At 69.0% G+C, this 21,459-nt stretch overlaps 1 protein-coding gene across 1 annotated transcript; it reads left to right on the top strand.

Annotated features, from left to right (window-relative positions):
• Window positions 1-625: 625 nt before the first annotated feature.
• Window positions 626-7,580, top strand: Shisal1 (shisa like 1). Its single transcript, XM_048340061.1, is given in 7 exon segments — window positions 626-680; window positions 3,167-3,358; window positions 3,361-3,379; window positions 6,674-6,764; window positions 6,766-6,901; window positions 6,904-6,967; window positions 7,280-7,580. Coding segments are annotated over 7 exon segments (858 nt in total).
• Window positions 7,581-21,459: the final 13,879 nt, after the last annotated feature.

The raw sequence follows: 21,459 nt of genomic DNA, 5'->3' as shown, positions 1-21,459 counted from the left end.
GAGTCTCAGCTCTCAGCCTCCTGAGTAGCTAGCACTACACACGTGAACCACGGGCGCCTGGCATCCCTTTCCTTTTTGATGGCCCAATAGTACTCTGCGTGCACGAGTGTGCGTGTGTGCGCGTGCGCGCGCGCGCGTGTGCGTGATGTTTTCTTGTTCACGCGTCCAGGAGCGGGCGGCCTTCCCTCTGGACTATTGTGAGTGTCTGGTAGAGGCACTGAGGTGGACCTGCAAGGGCCCAGCCTCTGGTTCTTCTGTGTGTGTGTGTGTGTGCGCACACGCGTGTGCATGTACGCGCGTGCGCTCAGATGCCTCTAGAGGCCCCCCCCTTGTTTGTAGGCGCTGCTGGGTCGGTGTGGGGAGCGCACGGCCGGGGGGCCCAGCTCGCGAAGGCCCTCGGCCGCCGCCTGAGCCGCCGCCTCCGCTGATTAAGTCTCGTTTGGCGTGGGAAGGAGAGGTGACAGGTGACCGGGCGGCTCGTTCCCCAGAGGAAATTGGACGGCGGCGTCTCCGTCCTCTTCCCGCCCCCCCCCGCCCCCCCGCCCCGCCCGCCCGCCCGCCCAGCACGCCCGTCTCCCGGTCTTGGCTCGCAGGCGGTGCTGGACGGGTCGATGCCAGCCGGACGATGACCAGTTGTGGCCGACGGTCCTGGAACGCGCTGGCGCTCATCTCCCTGCCTGGTCCCTGCAGGTAACGGCCTCCGCTGCGCCCCCCTCCCCCGGGGACGGGGGGCGCGGGGGCCCCTCTGTGAGTGTGTAGCACCCCTCTGCTGGCTGTGGGGCGCCATGGGGCTGCGGGGGACCCGAGAGCCCCCGCCCACAAGCCCCGCCGCCAGCCTCGGGCGGTGTCCAGGGGCCCCGCTGCAGCTGAGGTCCGGAGGCCGGGGGGGGGGGGACGGGGGGAGGGGGGGAGCCTGCCGGCGGCCGCACCCGGGCTGAGCTGCACCCCGGGCTGACCCGCCCCCCACCCGGCTCGCCCCACAGTGGGCTCGGCTGGGCTCCTGGGAACCAAACCACAGCCGGCCAGGAGCCCCCGCCGAGGGCAAGGGTGGCAGGGACCCCCGTCAGCCTCCTCTCCGCAGCCTGTCCGTCTGTCTGTCCATCCTTTGTCTCCCTCCACCTTTCTCTCTGCTCTGCCTCTGGTTTTCTTTTATGTCTTTCTGCCCCTTTGTGTTTCATCTGCCCCCCCCCCATTTCCATGTCTGTTTGTGTCTGTCTGTCTCATCTGTCTGCCTCTCTCTGTCTTTCTGTCTTTCTCTGTCCCCCCCGCCCCCCCGCCCCCCCCCACCCTCTCCCACGCTCAGCTGAGGGCTTCCACTTGGAGCCTCTGCCGGGTGGTGGCCCAGAGTCCGGTGGGGGGCCGCGCCGGGCCAGGACCCCAGGACAGCAGAGGCCCAGGCCGAGCCCTGCAGGGGCCCGGGGGCCCGGGGGGCGAGGGCTCCGAGGGGACAGTGACCCCTCGTTTAACACACGGAGGAGCAGACGCAGAGAGGGCGAGCGGCTGCCCTGGGCACAGCGCCACCCAGGACGGACGTCCCCGGAGCTCTGCCCGGCCTCGGGGGGCCTGGCCTAGGACCCGGGTAGCAGAGGGCACGCCGCCACCTTCCCCCAGGAGGGGAGGCGGGCAGGACGGTGGGGAGGGCCCCGGGAGCCAGGCCAGGGCGCGGCCACCGTCACCGCCCCGTCCCCCTGCCGGGGGCTGGGAGCTGGACCCGCCCGGACCTCAGGCCCGGCTCCCGCTCCCAGGCCCGGCTCCGCCCACTCTGCCCTGGCTCCCTCCCTGCGTCCCAGGGCCCCGCCCACCCCCGCTGCCCCGGTGCCCACCGGAGGTCCTGGTCCCCAACCTCCAGGCTAGGATCCCCAATGGCCTGTGGTCCAGCCCGCAGCCGCAGCTCCCGCAGAGTCCCGGGGGGAGGGGCACCCAGAATCCAGCCCCGGGGGGAGGGCGCCCAGAATCCAGCTCCTGGGGGGAGGGGCGCCCAGAATCCAGCTCCTGGGGGGGAGGGGCGCCCAGAATCCAGCATGGGGGGATGAGGGGCGCCCAGAATCCAGCCCCGGGGGGAGGGCGCCCAGAATCCAGCTCCTGGGGGAGGGGCGCCCAGAATCCAGCTCCTGGGGGGAGGGGCGTCCAGAATCCAGCATGGGGGGATGAGGGGCGCCCAGAATACAGCCCCGGGGGGAGGGGGCGCCCAGAATCCAGCTCCTGGGGGAGGGGCGGCCCAGAATCCAGCATGGGGGGAGGGGTGCCCAGAATCCAGCTCCTGGGGGGAGGGGCGCCCAGAATCCAGCATGAGGGAGGGGCGCCCAGAATCCAGCATGGGGGAGGGGCACCCAGAATCCAGCTGTGGGGGGAGGGGGGGCACCCAGAATCCAGCTCCCGGAAGGGAGGGGCGCCCAGAATCCAGCATCGGGGGAGGGACGCCCAGAACCCAGCTCCTGGGGGAGAGGGGCACCCAGAATCCAGCATGGGTGGAGGGGCACCCAGAATCCAGCTGGGGGGGAGGGGCACCCAGAATCCAGCATGGGGGGAGGGGCACCCAGAATCCAGCTCCCGGGGGGGGGAGGGGCGCCAGAATACAGCAAGGGGGGTGGGGGTGCCCAGAATCCAGCATGGGGGTGGGGGTGCCCAGAATCCAGCATGGGGGGAGCCTGTTGTTTCAGGAATGGCTGGCTGCTCCGAGTCTCCATCTACTCCTTTACACACCAGGAACTCGTGAAGGGAAGCAAGGCCCCCCTTCCCGGGGTGGGGGGGGAGTAGCCCCATAACTCTGCCCCCGCCCCGGGTCTTGTCTACCATGCCCAACCCCAGAAGAGAGCGGCAGCCTCCGGGCCGGGTGGAGAGTTTCACAGGGGCCCCCAGGCCCGCCTGGCGCCCGCCATCGCCCACTGGCCAGCTGTCCCCGCCGGGCTCCCCGCGGGCGGGCGGGGGGGGCGGGGGGGGGGCGCGGCGGGGGCCGACGGCGGTGGCAGACGGGGCCTCCAGCCGGCCGGGGGCCTGGCGGGGGCCGGGCGGGGGGTGGGGGGCGGCGGGGGACCCGGGCCAGGCTCGCCCGGGCGGCTGTGGGGCTCCGTGGGCGCAGTCGGTGCGTCTCGGGGGGGGGCGGGGGAGCCCGCGGGGGGAGCCCCGGCCCCCCCCCCCCCCCGCTGAGCGGCCGCCCGTCCCGCAGTCCTGTCCGCGCACTTCCGCGTCTGCGAGCCCTACACGGACCACAAGGGCCGCTACCACTTCGGCTTCCACTGCCCGCGGCTCTCGGACAACAAGAGCTTCTTCCTGTGCTGCTACCGCAACAACACGGTGTTCAAGTACTGCTGCGGCGAGAGCGAGTTCCGCGCCGTGATGCAGGCCAACCTCACGCCGGCCCCGAGGGCTACGCGCACAAGTGAGTGCCCCCCCCCCGGAAACGGGGTCCCCCCACCTGGGGCACCGCGGGCAAGCCGGACGGACGCAGACCCAGCCTCAAGGCCCCCGGGGGTGCGGGCCCCACTCCGCCCCGTGGACTTGCGTCTTTTCCTGGAGAGGTGGGGGGCACCGCATGCCCCTGGCAGGCCGCGGCAGGGGGCCGCGCGGGGCCGGGGGTCAGGTTTTGGGGTGCTCTCACACCTCAGGTGCAGAGGGCTCCGGGATCGTCGCCTTCGTTGGCTCGGCCTTCGCCCCGTGCCCTCGCCGGCCGCGGAGGAGGGAGTCTGCCACGGGGCTGTGCCCAGTGGAGGCGGGTGGGGGGGGGGTTGGGGGTTGGGGGGTGGGGGGATTGAGCCCCACGCCGCCGGGCTCTCGGGCCGAGCGCAGCGGACCCCCTCCCGTGTCCCAGCCGGCCCCTCTGGAGTCCAGTGGTTCCCTTTCTGAACGAGGAGCCGGTTTCCCCAGCTTCGCTCCACCGCCTGGCTTGTCTCTGCCGCCCGGAAGCACCAGCTGACCCCGTGCCGTGCCCCGAGCCTGTGTCCAGGCAGGCGGGCGCCGCCGTGGCTTCGGGGGCCGTGTAGACTCCCGCCACGCGCTGTGGCCCGCTGTGGCCGCCGAACTCACCACGCCATCTGTAAGCCGTGGGGTCTCCTCCTTCCTGCCTGCCTGCCTGCCTCCCTTCCTTCTCCTCCCACCCTCCCTTCCTTCCTCCCACCCTCCTTCCTTCCTTCTTCCTCCCTTCCTTCCTTCCTCCCTCCTCCCTCCCACCCTCCCTTCCTTCCTTCCTTCCTCCCTTCCTTCCTGCCTCCCTCCCTCCCTCCCACCCTCCCTTCCTCCTTCCTTCCTCCCTTCCTTCCTGCCTCCCTCCCTCCCTCCCTCCCTCCCTCCCTCCCTCCCCACCTTCCTTCCTTCCTGCCTTCCTTCCTTCCTCCTTCCTTCTCCCCCTCCCTCCGTCCCTCCCTTCCTCCCTGCCTTCCTCCCTTCCTGCCTTCCTTCCTTCCTTCCTGTCTTCCTCCCTTCCCTCCTCCCTCCCTGCCTTCCTCCCTCCTCCCTGCCTTCCTCCCTCCCTCCCTCCCTCCTCCCTCCCTTCCTCCCCCTCCCTCCCTCCCTCCCTTCCCTCCCCTCCCTCCCTCCCTCCCTCCCTCCCTCCCTCCCTCCCTTCCTGCCGTCCTGCCTTCTCTGACAGGGCTTGCTCTGTAGCCCAGGCTAGCCTGGGACTCGCCATGCTCCCACCCTCCCCGGGGCTGCTCCTCTGGCGGGCACCGCCGCACCTGGCGTGCGTTCAGGCGTTTGTGCCCCGCGGCTTCTCCTTGTCTGATGGTGCTGGCTACTGTCCCGAGAGCCGTCGGGATTCTTGTCTTTCTCCTGGCTCCAGCGAGCGGCTCCCAGTGTCCCCCTCGTGTGCGTGGCGAGGCTGCGTCTCGGGGAGGCGGTAGTGCTCTCGTGGTAGGAGAGGCGGGGTGCAGTGTCTGCTGGGGAGCCGGGGGGACGAGGGGCCGGGCCGGTGAGCCGCCCTCTCCGGTGCTGGGGCTTCAGCTTTGCCAGTGCACTTCTGCTCTGGAAGAGGAGGGAGGGAGGGAGGGAGGGAACGGAGAGCAGGCAGGGGCCTCTCCTTTGTGTCTGGAGGAGGAGGCTCCTTGGCTGTGCCCCACAGGCCCCCCCGCCCCTGCCAGCCACAGCTGCCCTTCCCCAAATACTCCCCTGAGTCTCCTCACCATCTGCCGGGGCCTGAGAATAATTCGGTGTGAAATCGCCCTGCGAGCCCGGCCGCGGCTGGCGCAGGGCCTGGAACATGGCCCGGCCCTCTGAAAGGCCCCCCCTGAGCACCCCTGGGGGTCACGGGGCGCACCCCGGGGTCACGTAGCTCTCCCCGGGGTCACGTGGCTCTCCCTGGGGTCACGTGGCTCTCCCTGGGGTCACAGGGCTCTCCCTGGGGTCACGTGGCTCTCCCTGGGGTCACGGGGCTCTCCCTGGGGTCACGGGGCTCTCCCTGGGGTCACGTGGCTCTCCCTGGGGTCACGAGGTTCTCCCTGGGTCACGGGGCTCTCCCTGAGGTCACGGGGCTCACCCTGGGGTCACGGGGCTCTCCCTGGGGTCACGAGGTTCTCCCTGGGGTCACGTGGCTCTCCCTGGGGTCACGAGGTTCTCCCTGGGGTCACGGGGCTCTCCCTGGGGTCACGGGGCTCTCCCTGGGGTCACGTGACTCTCCCTGGGGTCGCAGGGCTTGCCCTGAGGTCCTGTGGCCTGCTCCCAGGGTCACGTGGCTCTCCCTGGGGTCACGTGACTCTCCCTGGGGTCACGGGGCTCACCCTGGGGGTCACGGGGCTCTCCCTGGGGTCACGGGGCTCTCCCTGGGGTCACGTGGCTCTCCCTGGGGTCACGAGGTTCTCCCTGGGTCACGGGGCTCTCCTGAGGTCACGGGGCTCACCCTGGGGTCACGGGCTCTCCCTGGGGTCACGAGGTTCTCCCTGGGGTCACGTGGCTCTCCCTGGGGTCACGAGGTTCTCCCTGGGTCACGGGGCTCTCCCTGGGGTCACGTGACTCTCCCTGGGGTCGCAGGGCTTGCCCTGAGGTCCTGTGGCCTGCTCCCAGGGTCACGTGGCTCTCCCTGGGGTCACGTGACTCTCCCTGGGGTCACGGGGCTCACCCTGGGGTCACGTAGCTCTCCCTGGGGTCACGGGGCTCCCCCTGAGGTCATGGGGCTCGCCCTGGGGTCACGGGGCTCACCTGGGGTCACGGGGCTCGCCCTGGGTCACGGGGCCCGCAGGTGTGTGTGCAGGGAGGGCGGGGCGAGGTCGCGTGGTCCTAGAATGTCCACGGAGGCGGCGCCGCCGCAGGCCCCAGGCCCCGCAGAGGGGTGGGGTCTGGGGGGCGGGCTTGGGCCAGGGAGCCGTCCGTGCCCGGCCAGCAGGGGACTGGAGGCAGGCGTTTGGGAGGCACGGGCGGAGCGGGTGGTGGGGGCGCGCGTGGAGGGAGGCGGGGCAGCCGGGGCCGGGCCTGGGCGGGAGCAGAGCCGGCGACGCCCAGCTCCCTGTGGAGAGCCGGGGAGAGGGGGCTGGGCGGGGGGGGGGGGGTGGGGGGGAGGCCGGGCCACACCCGCGTGTGTCTGGGAGGAGCGGGCGGGGGCCGTGGTCCTGTCTGTGGGTGAGGAGCCCGCGCCGGCCCTGCCCGCACCCTTTCCCGCCACGCGGGCCGCGGGGGTCAGCGGGCCGCACGCCAGCGCCCGGCGCCCCCCCCCCCCCGAACCCGCTGAGCCCCCGCCTGTCTCCCCCAGCAACTACCCCGCGCTGCTGGGCGTGTGGATCTACGGCTTCCTCGTGCTGGCGCTGCTGCTCCTGGACCTGCTCTACTACTCCGCCATGAACCTACGACTTCTGCAAAGGCTACCTGGCGCGGTGGGGCGTCCATGGACGGTGGATGAAACAGGACCCCCGGCGGTGGGGGGCCCCCGCCCGGGCCCCGCCGCTGGGCCACCCCCCCGGCCCCCGGCCACAGCCCCCGCAGCCCTGCACACGCCGGGAGACGGCCACAGCCCGCCGCTCATGACCTTCCAGAGCTCCTCCGCCTGGTGAGTGGGTGGCCAGGCGGGATCCCCACGGCGCCGCTCGCCTTCTCTGCGCCCCGATTGTTTGATGGTCTTCGTTTATTTTATTTTTTTTGCCAAGAGAGAGTAGAGGGGCTCGTGGGCCTAGACGGGAGAGTCAGCGTGAGAGTCGGAAACGGCTCGGGAGCAGAGCTTGCACGCGCGTGGTACTTCCAGCCTCGGCCTCCCGTGAGAGGCCTCGGGGCAGGGAACGGGAAGTGGAGGTCTGAGCTTCCTAGCGGCCAAGGTGAAAGGAGAAACCGGATGGTGTTTCCGGTGTTTCCGGTCTGGCCACAGGAAAGAAATCAGCACGTGCGGAGCTCGGGCAGACTGCTTCGTGGGGGTAGAAAGTGGACATCTTTCGTGGACTGACTGCCTTGGTCGCCTGAGGGCCCCTGAGGTGACACGGCGATGGCTCGTGGGTGGCTGTGGGCACAGGGCCCCGGGGCGGGGTCGTAAGGACCTTGAGGGGGGCTTCCGTGGCCCCACACCCCTCCTGCTGGCCAGGCTCTGCCCCAAGTGCGAGCTCCCGGGCCGGGCACGCGCAGTACGTGCACAGTTAAGCCCTGCCTCCTCCTGGGAGCCCCCGGCGCACTGATGGCCTCCAGCCCCCGGCAGCCTCTGCCACAGGAGTCCGTGCACACTGGCCAGCACATGGATGGGCGGCTGGGGACCTGGGACAGGGACCGGAGGCCTGGGACGGCGGCCGGGGGCCTGGGGTGCGGACTGGGGGCCTGGGATGGGGACCAGGGGTCTGGGACGGCGACCAGCCTGGCTGGAGTGCAGCGGGGGAGGGGCGGGGCCTGCGACCCACAGAGGTGAGCTGGGAGGGGCGGGGCCTGTGGCCTGCAGGGGGCGTGGGCGGGGCCTGCGGGCAGCCTGGCTGGAGCGCAGCGGGAGGGGCGGGGCCTGCGACCCACAGAGGTGAGCCGGGAGGGGCGGGGGCCTGCGGCCTGCAGGGGGCGGGGCCTGTGGGCAGGCTGGCTGGAGCGCAGCGGGAGGGGCGGGGCCTGCGGCCTGCAGGGGGCGGGGCTTGCGGGCAGCCTGGCTGGAGCGCAGCGGGAGGGGCGGGGGGCCTGCCACCCACAGAGGTGAGCCGGGAGGGGCGGGGCCTGTGGCCTGCAGGGGGCGGGGGCGGGGCCTGCGGGCAGCCTGGCTGGAGCGCAGCGGGAGGGGCGGGGCCTGCGGCCTGCAGGGGGGGCGGGGCCTGAGGGCAGCCTGGCTGGAGCGCAGCGGGAGGGGCGGGGCCTGCGACCCACAGAGGTGAGCCGGGAGGGGGCGGGGCTTGCGGCCAGCCTGGCTGGAGCGCAGCGGGAGGGGCGGGGGCCTGCGGGCAGCCTGGCTGGAGTGCAGTGAGGGGGGCGGGGCCAGTCACCCACAGAGGTTGGGGAGGGGCGGGGCCTGCGGGCAGCCTAGCTGGAGTGCAGCGGGAGGGGCGGGGCCTGCGGCCTGCAGGGGGCGGGGCCTGCGGGCAGCCTGGCTGGAGCGCAGCGGGAGGGGCGGGGCCTGGGGGAGGCAGCACCCACGCCGATGGCTGCGGTGGCCGGCCGTGGGGCTCCCGGGTCCCGGATGCCCCGCCCGGTGTGGTCTGGCTGAGGCCCCAGCGGTGCGCACACCCCAGGCGCCTGGCGGTCCCACGGCTCGAGGAGCCCCCCGGAGGCCGGGCTGCGTGGCGGGGCTGGCTGCGCTGCAATCCTCCCCTCCCAGCGCCGCGGGACCGGCTGGCGACCGAGGGGCAGGGCCGGCAGGGGGGAGGGCACGGCCCCACACCCCCCATCCCAGCCCTGGCGGAGTCAGCACTCGATGCCCACCGCTGGCCTAGGCTGCCTGTGGGGGCCGAGGAAGCGTCCCGGGGCCTCTCCACTGCTCCCCGTGAAATCCACCCTTCCCCCCCATGGGCACCAGGACCCAGGCGGCCACGGCTTTCCACGGGCACCACCCTGTGCCATGTCCCCGGTCCCCACCGAGCACCCCACACCAAGGCTCGTGGAGAAATGGGGGGGTGGGCCGTGGTGGAGAGGCCTCACACCAGGGCTGGCGCAGCCAGGCCCTGGGGCGGCCCTATCCCCACAACCGCAGGCAGTGGGGCGCCCAGATCTGGGGTCCTTGGGATCTTCCTTGCTCCCAGGCTCTCTGCCTCGTTCTTGTATGAGTCAGCTACTGCTGTGGAACAAATATCCCTAGACTGAGCTGCTTCCAACCTTGGATCGCCTCTGTCTACTTCGCTCCCGGCAGCTGTGCCGTGACATAGAGAGGGGACTTGTCCCGTCAGAGCCACCTGCGGCGCTTGGGCGGGGTCAAGCTGAGATTCCTAGGCTCGTTCAGAAAGAGAGTGACCAGCAGGTGTAGGCGGTGGCAGGTGGCAATGGGTGCAGGTGACAGGCAGGTGTAGGCGGCAGGACTGTGCCACCTCCGTGCCCAAGAACCGGGGGGTCTCTCCTCGGGGCTCCCCTGAGCCTGCTCCCCCCGCCCCCACACAGATGCCAGGCTTGGAGCCCCAGGGCGGCATGCGGCCGGCGCCCCATGGGTTTGGGCGTTTTCTCTCCTTGCCGGGGACACCGCGTGCCGCGCCGAGCCGCTGTCTCGGCAGCAGTGACGTGGCCGCGGCGGCGTCTGGCAGAGCTCATTGCCATCCACGTGGCGACTCAGGCTGCCGGGGCTCCCGCCTCACCTCCTCAGCAAGGCTGCAGGCGGCCTGCCCTCTCCAGCTGCGCCCGCCTCCTCCCGCCGCCCCGGGGCTGGAGCCGGGCCACCCCACGCCCGCATCCTGGTGGTCAGCTCCCGGGCGGGGCCTCCGCTCCAGCCCTGACCGCGGAGGAAGCCCTGGGCAGGTGTGCGGGGGAGCACCTGCCCCCCCCCCCCGCGGGACTGTGGTCCCCCGGCTTGGGGCTGCCGGGCCGCGGGGTGAGCAGAGCGGGAGTGGACAGAACGCCCCCCCCCCCGCTCCCCCATTGTGGCGGAGGCCCTGGCGGCTGCCGGGCCCTGGGGCTCGAGAGGCCGGGAGCGAATCGCGTCAGGAGCGGGGGCGGGTGTCGGGGACAGTGTCACCTGCTGGGGCCCCACCCTGGGGCGCGGGGCGGCCATCTGGGTAGAGCGGCCCCCGGAGGTCAGGGCCGGGGAGGCTCAGGGAGCAGGCCGGGGCCCGTGTGGCTGAGTGGTGCGTCGCGGGGAGCCTGTCTTAAAGAGAGAGGGGGGATGTGTGGACAATGGGGGGCCCTGGGCCCTCCGCGGTGGGTGGGTAGGGCCTGGGGGGACGGGGAAGAGGGGGCCGAGCCCGAGGCGGCGGGCTGCGCCGGGAGCTGAGGAGCCCCCAGGGGGGCGGCTGGGGAGCCTGGGGGACCCCCCGGCACGCAGGGGGTGCGAGGTCACCCGGGACCGGAGGGGCACAGAGGCGGCCGTGTCTGGGGACAGGGTTGGGGGGGCCATGGCCCCCGTGGGTCCCCGGGCTCTGCTCTCGCCTCCCTCCAGCTGGTTGTTGCTGAGCTCACACACGCACACACACACGCACGCACACACACATGCACGCACACACACGCACACACATGCACACATACACACACACACATGCACGCATACACACGCACACACACGCATACACACACGCACACACACGCATACACACATGCACACACATGCACGCATACACACACGCACACATGCACGCATACACACACATGCACGCATACACACACGCACACACGTGCACACATGCACGCACACACATGCACACACATGCATGCACACGCACACCGCACGCACCACCGCACGCGTGCACACACACAGCCCTTCGACTCGGTTCTCTGACACGCCGGGGAGGGAAGATTTGCCCCTCTCCAGGTTCACTCACTCGATCTGCTCATGGCGCCGCCCCCCACCGTCTTTGCTTCCGTGTTCTAGGCGGCTCTGACGGGGTGAGCGCCTGGCGCGCCTGAACCCCACGGGGGTGTCCCCACCCCACCGCCCGCCGACCCCCCATCTCTCCTGCTTTACATCATTTGTCCTATTTCCCTCCCTCCCCTCCCTCCCCCCCCCTCCCTCCCTCCCCCTCCCTCCCTCCCTCCCTCCCCCCTCCCTCTCTGAATAGGCTGGAATGCACCACACGCCGTCGAGCTAGCTTGGTGGCTCCGTTCGTCCAGTGACCTTGGCACGAACCTTCCCGAGCTGCTCTGCCTGAGGCTTTGTGTGGGATCCAGAGTCCGTTCTGGTTTTGGTTTCTGTTGTTGTTTATTATTATTATTGTTTGTTGGTTTATTTATGCGAAGCCGAGGCAGGAACTCAGGGCCTTGCCCTTCCAGGCCAGGCAAGTGCTCTTCCGCGAGCTGAATCCCCAGCCGCCCTGCTGGCTGGTTGGTTGGTTGGTTGTTGATTGGCTGGTTGGCTGGCTGGCTGGTTGGTTGTTGACTGGTTGGTTGGTTGGCTGGTTGGTTGGCGGGTTGGTTGGTTGGTTGGCGTGTTGGTTGGTTGTTGGTTGGTTGGTTGGTTGTTGGCTGGTTGGTTGGTTGGTTGGTTGGCGGGTTGGTTGGTTGGTTGGCTGGCTGGTTGGCGTGTTGGTTGGTTGTTGATTGGCTGGTTGACTGGTTGGTTGGTTGGTTGTTGGTTGGCTGGTTGGCTGGTTGGTTGGTTGGTTGGCGGGTTGGTTGGTTGGTTGGCTGGTTGGCGGGTTGGCTGGTTGGCTGGTTGGTTGGCTGGTTGGTTGCTGGTTGGTTGGCTGGTTGGTTGTTGATTGGCTGGTTGGCTGGCGGGTTGGCGGGTTGGTTGCTGGTTGGCTGGCTGGTTGGTTGGTTGGTTGGTTGGCTGGTTGGTTGGTTGGTTGGTTGGCGGGTTGGTTGGCTGGTTGGCTGGTTGGCTGGTTGGTTGGTTGGCTGGTTGGTTGGCTGGTTGGTTGGTTGGTTGGCTGGTTGGTTGCTGGTTGGCTGGTTGGTTGGCTGGCTGGTTGGTTGGCTGGTTGGCTGGTTGGTTGGTTGGCTGGTTGGTTGCTGGTTGGTTGGTTGGTTGGTTGGTTGGCTGGTTGGTTGCTGGTTGGTTGGTTGGCTGGTTGGTTGGCTGGTTTGAGCAGGTGCGCCCCGCTCGCTCACAAGCACTTTCTGATGGGCATCTGCACAGACGCCCCTCTTTCTGCCCCGGGGAGCACTGGCTGTCTTGCTTCCCGGCTGGTGTGGGGGTGGTTCCGCCATATGGCCTCTGTTTGCTTTGTTTTATTTTCTGTGTCTGCCGTGTTTTCATTCCCATGGTCAGCATCATAATTAAAATGTGATGCGACACACTCAATCCGCCTCCCGACGAAGACTCTGTCCCTCGACCCCCGACGATCCTGCCGCATCCCCCCCCCCCCGCACATGAATGCAGAGGATGATCGTTCTTCCTCGTGCCTCTCACGGGACTTCCACTCCCAATTCCTTAGCCCCCTCCGAATGAACCGGCGTGTTTATTTATACCTCCTTCCTCCTCAGGCTAGGTATTTATAGCCGCTCTTGCTTGCCTTTGTCATCTTTTCTGGAATCGTCTCCGTTCTTAGGTCTGTTTCACGCGCGGCCCTGGCGTTAAACGCCGCTGTGTTCACTGCTGCCCGGGCTGTGGCCATGGCTCCATTCCACTTGGTTTGCTGAGTGTGCGAGTGTGCGTGTGTGCGTGTGAGTGTGTGCGTGTGTGCGTGCGTGTCGGCCAGTCATTTACTTCACAGAGGTTCGTGGAAACAAGCCCTCAGGATTCCATTCAGCGGGGTGTTCTGTTGACTTGGTGCTGGGAGCTGGCGGGTCCTGGCTTGAAGCTCACTTAGTAAGTACTTGGGAGGACTAAGCACCCACATCGTGAGCACCCACCCTGCTGTCGCCCCAGGGACTTGAACTTGAACCCACAGGAGGTGCTGGGCCACGTGGGCTCTGGGAAGCTGGGACCTCGTCCCTGGGCTGCTGCTCCTGGAACGGGGCGGAAGAACGGGACGGGCGGAGTCTGTGTGTCCCCCCTCCCCCAAACTCGACTGACAACCCGAGCCGCCCGGGTCCCTCCCGCCGCGCATTCCTGTCCCCGCCCGCCGTGCCCCCCCCCTTGCCCCCAGAAGCCCCCGAGTTGAAAGCGTCCAAGGGCGGGCGTGTCCCCAGCCTCTCCCGGCCCCGACCCGCCATGGGGCGGGCTGCGGGGGGCTGAGTCCATATGGAGGGCACGGCCAGAGCTGCAGGTGAGCGTGGGGGCGTGCTCCTGTCCCCCAGGCCTCCGTGGGTTCAGTGGCGTCCTCAGGGGGCTGGCCACACGCTGTGCTTGGCTCTGCCTCGGCCTCTCCGTCCTCCGGGGCTGAGCTCTCGCGTGGATGCCGTGGCCGCGTGGCCTCTCCGTCCTCCGGGGCTGAGCTCTCGCGTGGATGCCGTGGACGCGTGGCCTCTCCGTCCTCCGGGGCTGAGCTCTGGCGTGGATGCCGCGGCCCCGTGGCCTCTCCGTCCTCCGGGGCTGAGCTCTCGCGTGGACGCCGTGGCCTCTCCGTCCTCCGGGGCTGAGCTCTCGCGTGGACGCCGTGGCTTCTCGGTCCTCCGGGGCTGAGCTCTTGCGTGGATGCCGTGGCCGCGTGGCCTCTCCTGTCCTCCGGGCTGAGCTCTCGCGTGGATGCCGTGGCCGCGTGGCCTCTCCGTCCTCCGGGGCTGAGCTCTCGCGTGGACACCGCGGCCCCGTGGCCTCTCCGTCCTCCGGGGCTGAGCTCTCGCGTGGATGCTGTGGCCCCGTGGCCTCTCCGTCCTCCGGGGCTGAGCTCTCGCGTGGATGCCGTGGACGCGTGGCCTCTCCGTCCTCCGGGGCTGAGCTCTCGCGTGGATGCCGTGGACGCGTGGCCTCTCCGTCCTCCGGGGCTGAGCTCTTGCGTGGACGCGTGGCCTCTCCGTCCTCCGGGCTGAGCTCTCGCGTGGACGCCGCGGCCCCGTGGCCTCTCCGTCCTCCGGGGCTGAGCTCTCGCGTGGATGCCGTGGCCCCGTGGCCTCTCCGTCCTCCGGGGCTGAGCTCTCGCGTGGACGCGTGGCCTCTCCGTCCTCTGGGGCTGAGCTCTCGCGTGGACGCCGCGGCCGCGTGGCCTCTCCGTCCTCCGGGGCTGAGCTCTCGCGTGGACGCCGCGGCCGCGTGGCCTCTCCGTCCTCCGGGGCTGAGCTCTCGCGTGGACGCCGCGGCCCCGTGGCCTCTCCGTCCTCCGGGGCTGAGCTCTCGCGTGGACGCCGCGGCCGCGTGGCCTCTCCGTCCTCCGGGGCTGAGCTCTCGCGTGGACGCCGCGGCCCCGTGGCCTCTCCGTCCTCCGGGGCTGAGCTCTCGCGTGGACGCCGCGGCCGCGTGGCCTCTCCGTCCTCCGGGGCTGAGCTCTCGCGTGGACGCCGTGGCCCCGTGGCCTCTCCGTCCTCCGGGGCTGAGCTCTCGCGTGGACGCCGCGGCCCCGTGGCCCTTCGGTCCTCCGGGGCTGAGCTCTCGCGTGGACGCCGTGGCCGCGTGGCCTCTCCGTCCTCTGGGGCTGAGCTCTGGCATGGATGCCGTGGCCGCATGGCCTCTCCGTCCTCCGGGGCTGAGCTCTCGCGTGGACGCCGTGGCCCCGTGGCCTCTCCGTCCTCCGGGGCTGAGCTCTCGCGTGGACGCCGTGGCCCCGTGGCCCTTCGGTCCTCCGGGGCTGAGCTCTCGCGTGGACGCCGTGGCCGCGTGGCCTCTCCGTCCTCCGGGGCTGAGCTCTCGCGTGGACGCCGCGGCCGCGTGGCCTCTCCGTCCTCCGGGGCTGAGCTCTCGCGTGGACGCCGCGGCCCCGTGGCCTCTCCGTCCTCCGGGGCTGAGCTCTCGCGTGGACGCCGCGGCCCCGTGGCCTCTCCGTCCTCCGGGGCTGAGCTCTCGCGTGGACGCCGCGGCCCCCGTGGCCTCTCCATCCTCTGGGGCTGAGCTCTGGCGTGGATGCCGTGGCCCCGTGGCCTCTCCGTCCTCCGGGGCTGAGCTCTCGCGTGGACACGTGGCCTCTCCTGTCCTCCGGGGCTGAGCTCTCGCGTGGACGCCACGGCCCCGTGGCCTCTCCGTCCTCCGGGGCTGAGCTCTCGCGTGGACGCCGCGGCCCCGTGGCCTCTCCGTCCTCCGGGGCTGAGCTCTCGCGTGGACGCCGCGGCCCCGTGGCCTCTCCATCCTCTGGGGCTGAGCTCTGGCGTGGATGCCGTGGCCCCGTGGCCTCTCCGTCCTCCGGGGCTGAGCTCTCGCGTGGACGCGTGGCCTCTCCGTCCTCCGGGGCTGAGCTCTCGCGTGGACGCCATGGCCGCGTGGCCTCTCCGTCCTCCGGGGCTGAGCTCTCGCGTGGACGCCGCGGCCCCGTGGCCTCTCCGTCCTCCGGGCCCCCAGGAGACATGGCCTGACGCTCTGTGTCCCTCTGCTTTTCCCAGAAGCCCCTTGTGCTGTGCCTTGAGACGGGGACGCGGGAGGCCGTGGCCAGCGCGGTCCCCGAGGACGTCAGCGGGCGGCGCCGGGCGGCCGCGTCCCCCGCGCGGACTCCTCTGGCCGGGAGCAGACTCGGGGCGAGGCCGAACCGGGCCCAGCCGCCCGCCGCAGCAATAGTTCTCTCTCCGGCTGGAGGCTTCCGGACGCCACGCCACGTGGACCCCACGGCCACGCGGAGCCGCCTGGCCGGCGCCAGCCACGGGGAGCCCAGGGGCCCTGCGGGGGCCACCCCGGCGTCCCTCGCTCTACCCTGGCCCGCGGCCCCGAGGCCTGCCCTCGTCGGAGCACCGAGTGTGTGTGTGCGTGTGCGTGTGTGCGTGTGTGCGTGTGAGCGTGCGCGTGCGTGTGATTCAGGGTGTCCTCGGTTGTTTGGTTTTTATTGGGGATCCCCATCTGCGGGGTCTGTGAAGACGCAGCGCCCGCGTGGCTGGGAGGGGGGCTGTCCCCCCCTTGGCTGGCCCCAGGCTGCTTGCTGTCGGCTGCAGGTGTGGGGGGGGGGTTGGGTGTGCGGGGGGGGCGGCCTAGGCTGCAGCTCCGGGGGGGGGGGTCATGGCGGGCGTGGGGCCTCTGAGTGGGTCCTGGCCCCCCCCAGGTCCCCACCACCGCCACCCGGAGCCTCGTCCACGCACACCCTGGTTGCGCCCCTGCGTGTGGGCGGTGGGGGAGGGGACCCCCAGATCTTGGTCCCACACGGCGGTGAGGCCCATCAAGCCCAGAGCAGAAGCTTCTAGAAGTCCATCCATGTGCGGGAGGCCCCCCCCCCCACCTGCCCACAATGCTCAGAGCACACGCCGGGAAGGTCTTCCTGGGGCTCAGTGCGACCCCGGGGCCACGCCGCCCACGCCGCAGGCCACGCTGCAGGGCCGCCATCACCACACCCTGCCGAGGAATGCGAGAAGAACGTTCTAGAAGGTAGAGCATTTTCCACCCTCTTCCTCTCACCTGTCCCCCACGTATGAGGGGGGACCCCTCTTTTGTAGACATGGAAGCTGGCCGTCGGCCGGGCACGGGCAGCAGGGCCACTGCCCGCCCCCCCCGCTGGTCCCACCGCCCCCCCTGGGCCCCCCACGCCCCCACCCGACCCCGGCTTCAGAGCCTTGGCCGCAGGTCTTGGTTACAGGCAGGCGCCACGTCCCTGGCCGCAGGGCTGAGCCACCTCAGAGCTGCGTCCGTGTGGGCAGCCTGGCCCCGAGGGGCTCAGCCCACCAGCGGGACCCCCCACGCCTGCACCCCCCCCCACCAGGGAGCCCCAGGAGCCTGGAGTGGGGTGGCGGGGGCCCAGGCCCAGCTCCTCGCACGCTCCGCGCCCGGCCGCCTCGGGTGTGAGCTCAGCCCCCCGCCCAGGGGCCCCCCTGCCCCGAGGGACCAGCTGTGGCCCGGCCTCCCTCCCCAGTCGTGAGGTCAGAGGTCAAAGGACAGGGTCACCAGGGTTTGCTGAGGAGCCCCAGGGGGAAGAGCGGTCTCCCTCACCACCAGGAGCCGGGAGGACAGGACGGGAGGGGAGGGAAGGGGGCCCGCGTGGGCGGGGACACAGGGTCACCTCCAGCCCCCACCCCACAGGAAGCTGCCGGGCCAGCCCGCCGTGCCAGGGCGCGACGGCGGTCCACACACACACACACACAGTGTGCTCACACGCGCGTGGCTGTGGGCGTGCGTGGCTGTGGTCCCCTGGAGCTGCTGTCCCCGGCAGGGCCCCCCCCCCTCCCGCAGCCCCCCTCTCCAGCCCCGGGGGTCACACGTGCGCGCAGAGACAGGGCTCCGGCCACGGCCTCCAGACGCAGCGCCACGGGCCGGTTTCCATCTTCCGGGGTCCCCCCCCCCCCACCAGCAGCGAGAGCCTCCAGAAATGCGGCCCCGGCTACTCTGGAGGCAAAGATGGGAAGGATAGAGGTTCAAGGCCAGCCTGGAAAAGAACATCGCAAGATCCCGTCTCAACCGCTAGGCCAGGCGTGGGTGGGGTACACCTGTCACCCCGGCCACGGGGGACGCGCGGGCGGGGGGGGGGGCACCCCACAAGCACAAGGGGCGGGAGAGAGGCCGGCCCAGCCGGGGGGCAGGGCCGGCCCGGTCCCCGGGGCCACCCAGAAAGTCCCGGCGGGAGGGAGGGGGGGACACGGCGGGCCAGGGTCATGACCCCGCGCCCCCACAAGGCACACACGCTCACTGACCGCACACACGCACCTTGAGTGTGCGATCGTGCACACGCCGGGGCCTGTGACCCGCCAACCTAGAAGAGGGCGGCATGTTCTAGACCGTCCAGGAACGACACGTAGCCCGCGCCTGTGCAGCCGGCTCCCGCCCTGTCCCCAGCGCCCCCCCCCACCCCCCAGGGACCCCTGCTCCTCACGGAGACGGGAACGGCCCGTGTCGCTCAGCCGGTACCGGGCCCCGAGTTCAAATCCCAGTACCACCAAAAATAAAAATTGTAATGAGTCCGACGACTAGTTGTGCCTAATGGTTAGCTCTAGTTAACCCCAGAGGCTCACCCAGTATCCGAAATCCCCTTCCCGGTTGGGGGGGGGGCGCCCCTAAGAGCTCAGACTCACCCACAAACCCAGACACCTAACCCAGCCTTGAAAGTGACCTTAGAAGTAGCGCCCCGCCCCACCCCTTCTCGGGCTGTGCCAGGAAGTCGTTTGGGGGGGGGGGGCGACCCCTCGCCGCTCCGGGACGGACTCCTATCCTCATGCTAGAGCCCCGGCCCGTCCGCCCTCCGCGTAGTCAAGCGGGAGCAGCCGTCACGGGGTCGCCCAAGGGGTGGCGGCCCCTCGACGCCTGTGACACGGCCCCCAGCGCAGGGCCCCCGCGGAGCAGCCCAGCCCGGGGTGGGAGGCGGCGGGGCCCCGGGGAGCAGGAAGTGCCCCCCCAATCACGTGTCCTCACGGGGGGGGAGGGGGGAGGGCGGCAGGCCCAGGACCCCGCCCTCCTATCCGCTGACAACCAGGAAAACCAAAACCAATGATTGTGGTGGTGGACGCCTGGCCGTCCGGCTGTCCGTCTTTGTAGTTTTTCTAACGATGTCCTGAGGTTTTAATAAAGGCGTGTCCTGTCCACTGTCGCCTGCGTCCTCGCCTCACTTCGTGCCTCTCGGGGCGCCCTTGGGAGCGGGGTGGGGTGGGGGGGGTGTGGCCGGGGACCACAGGGCAAGGGTCAGGCGGAAGCCATGGCCTCGGCCGCCAGCCCCCCTGCCTCTGCCCGGCTCCCCTGTTCTTAGTTCTTGAGACCGGCCCCGGGGCTCGGGCTTGGGGCCTGGGCGCCGTCCCTGAGCCTTCGCGCTCGAAGCTGGCGCTCTACCGCTTGGATTACAGCTCCGCCTCGGCATTTTGGTGGTTCACTGGAGATAAGAGTCTCACGGACCTTCCCGCCCGGCTGGCTTTGAACCCGGATCCTCAGATCTCAGCCTCCCGGGTAGCCAGGGTGACAGGCGTGAGCCGCCGGCACCGGCTGTCTTTCGTGTGTTTTTGGTTTTGTTTTGGATTTCCAGCAGTTTGAAACAATAGGAATAAAAAGTAGAATCATTAAGATGCCAAGCCAGGCCCCAGGGGCTCAGGCCGTCACCCCAGCTACCCCGGAGGCTGCCTGCCACGTGAGGCCCGCGGTTCAGGGCCGGCCCCACGCAAACGGCTCTGAGACTCCCGTCTCCCACTCGTCAGCAAAGAGCTGGACGTAGAGCTGTGGCGCAAGAGGTAGAGGAAAAGCTAACGGACAGCACCCAGGCCCTTACACTCCAGTGCTGGGACCACACGCACGCACACACACACGCACGCACGCACACGCACACACACACGCACACACTGAGGTGCCCGCAGCCGGGTGTTAAAAGCAGAGGACTCTGCCAGTGTGCAGCTGGCAAGAGGACACTCGCATCACCAAACAGAACAGAGTCCAGAAACACAACCCCATACCTAGAGCTGACTGAGCCCTGACAAAAGAGCTGGGCCTCACAATGGAGGAGCACCGTCGCCTTCGCAAATGGCGTCGGAGCCACTGGGCCTCCCCATGAGGCACAGAGGACGCATCGAGCGCAGACGACCAACTCCAGTGTGTCAGAGGCCACGAGACGAGGCCAGCTCTCCCACGGAAGTCACACCGCAGGGGTTGGGAGGGGGCTCCTGGGTGCATCAAGGGCGCCATCCGTGGAAGAGGGCATCGATAAGCTGGGCTTCATTAAAAATAACATTGTCAGCCAGGCGCCGGGGGCCCAGCCCTGTCATCCTAGCTACTCAGGAGGCTGAGATCTGAGGACCGCGGTTCAAAGCCAGCTCAGGCAGGAAAGTCCGTGAGACTCCTATCTCCAACGAACCACCAGAGAACCGGAAGTGGCGCTGTGGCTCAAGTGGTAGAGCGCCAGCCTTGAGCTGAGGAGCTCAGGGACGGCACAGGCCCAGAGTTCAAGTCCCACGACTGACCAAAAATAAATGTTTGTTTGTTTATTGTCTGGTTGGGGACAGACACCGTCCACAGAGGGAAAAGCCAGGCCGCTGAACGAGAGGAAAACGTTTGCACAAATGCTCAGCCAGCAGCTGTGACTGGAAACACACGGAAGTTCTTCAAATTGCACAAAAGGCAGATGGGTAACCTGGCTAAGCACTGGCCTGAACGCCATCCAGACAGTCCCTCAACGTCGCCATACCCACGACAAGCAACACCAAGTAGATGCCCCGCCACAGGCCCCGAGCCACAATGGCAGGCCAGTGCCCCCCCCCCCCCGGGCGAGGGACCCACCGAGGACGGCCAACGCTGGCGAGGACAGAGCTAGCGACAGGGCGGCGCTTGCTGGCTCGCCACGGGGAGGCAGACCGGCACACCACTTTGGAAGAAAGCTGTCTAGTGTCTTATAAAACCAACCCCACGTTTGTCATCATAATCGAACCGTCCTCCTCCTTGGTAGGTACCGAGAGGGACTGACGGCTTAGGTGCACACTAAAAACACAAACACCCCAGAGCGGGGCGTTTATAACAGCTTCGTCCGGACTCGCCAGGGCCCGGAAGGCGCTTCTCAGGCTGGGGATGGAGGGGTGAGGGGCGATTTTAGCGGGACGACGGACTGGAACACAGCCCGAAACTAACCGAGGAGCTGTCAGGCCAAAAGAGCCGTGGGGAGACTTTCCGTCTGGATCACTGAAGGGAGACGCCAGTGTGAAAACTCTTCCCACTGTGTGTGTGTGCGTGCGCGTGTGCGCGTGTGCGTGCGATCAGTGGCTCTCGGGGGCCCGGGCGGGGAGGGGGGAAGGAGGAGGGCCGCTCAGGAGAGCACTGCCGAGGGACCAGCGTCACGAGCCCCGGGGGACCCCCAGCTCCGAGAGGGGGCCACGCGCCAGCCTCGAGCCGTGACGCCCCATCCGCTGCTGGTGGAGACCCAGACGGGCCAGCGCTGATTACATCCAAAACCTGGGAAACGACAGAGATCGTGTTCTGCACGAGGTCCAAACGCCAGTTCCCAAATCCCACACTAGGAAAAAACAGACACGGGAGCACTTCTATCGCAAATCAACTTTGGATCTGTAACCAGCTCTTCTTTCCCGCCACGAAATTACCCGACGTGCCAATTCAATCAAGCAATTAGGGAAAATAATAATAATCCCCATCTTCTGCCAGCTCTTCTGGAGTCTAGGAAAAGAATAGAACATGAATAGAAAAGAGCATAAATTGGTCTCAGCCCATTTATGAGGACAGGATCACCCTAGGGCCAAAACAAGACAGACTCCCAAGCCCCAGCGTGGACACAGGAGTCCCCCCTCCCCCAACGCAGCCGGCGGAGGGTCACCCCCAATCCGTCCAGCGGGCCTCAATCAGAAGCAGCGCTGCCCAAATCAGCGTGCAAGCGTTCTCAATCGAGAGATAAATGATCGTTTCCACAGATTCGGGAAAAAAAAAAAAAAAGGTAAAATCCAACCCCACTCAACTTAAAAAAAAAATGCTAGGCTTGCCAGAAGCATTTACAAGCGATAACAGGCACACACGTGCGCGTGCACGCACACGCGCACACACACACGCACCCCGAATGCTTTCCTCTGCCAGCAGGAGCCAGCCCACCCGGCCAGCGG

The sequence above is a fragment of the Perognathus longimembris genome, chromosome 1 (genome assembly GCF_023159225.1).
Source record: "Perognathus longimembris pacificus isolate PPM17 chromosome 1, ASM2315922v1, whole genome shotgun sequence".
NCBI lineage: Eukaryota > Metazoa > Chordata > Mammalia > Rodentia > Heteromyidae > Perognathus > Perognathus longimembris.
Note: the sequence above shows the minus strand (reverse complement) of the source record. Positions and strands in the feature narration are given on the sequence as shown.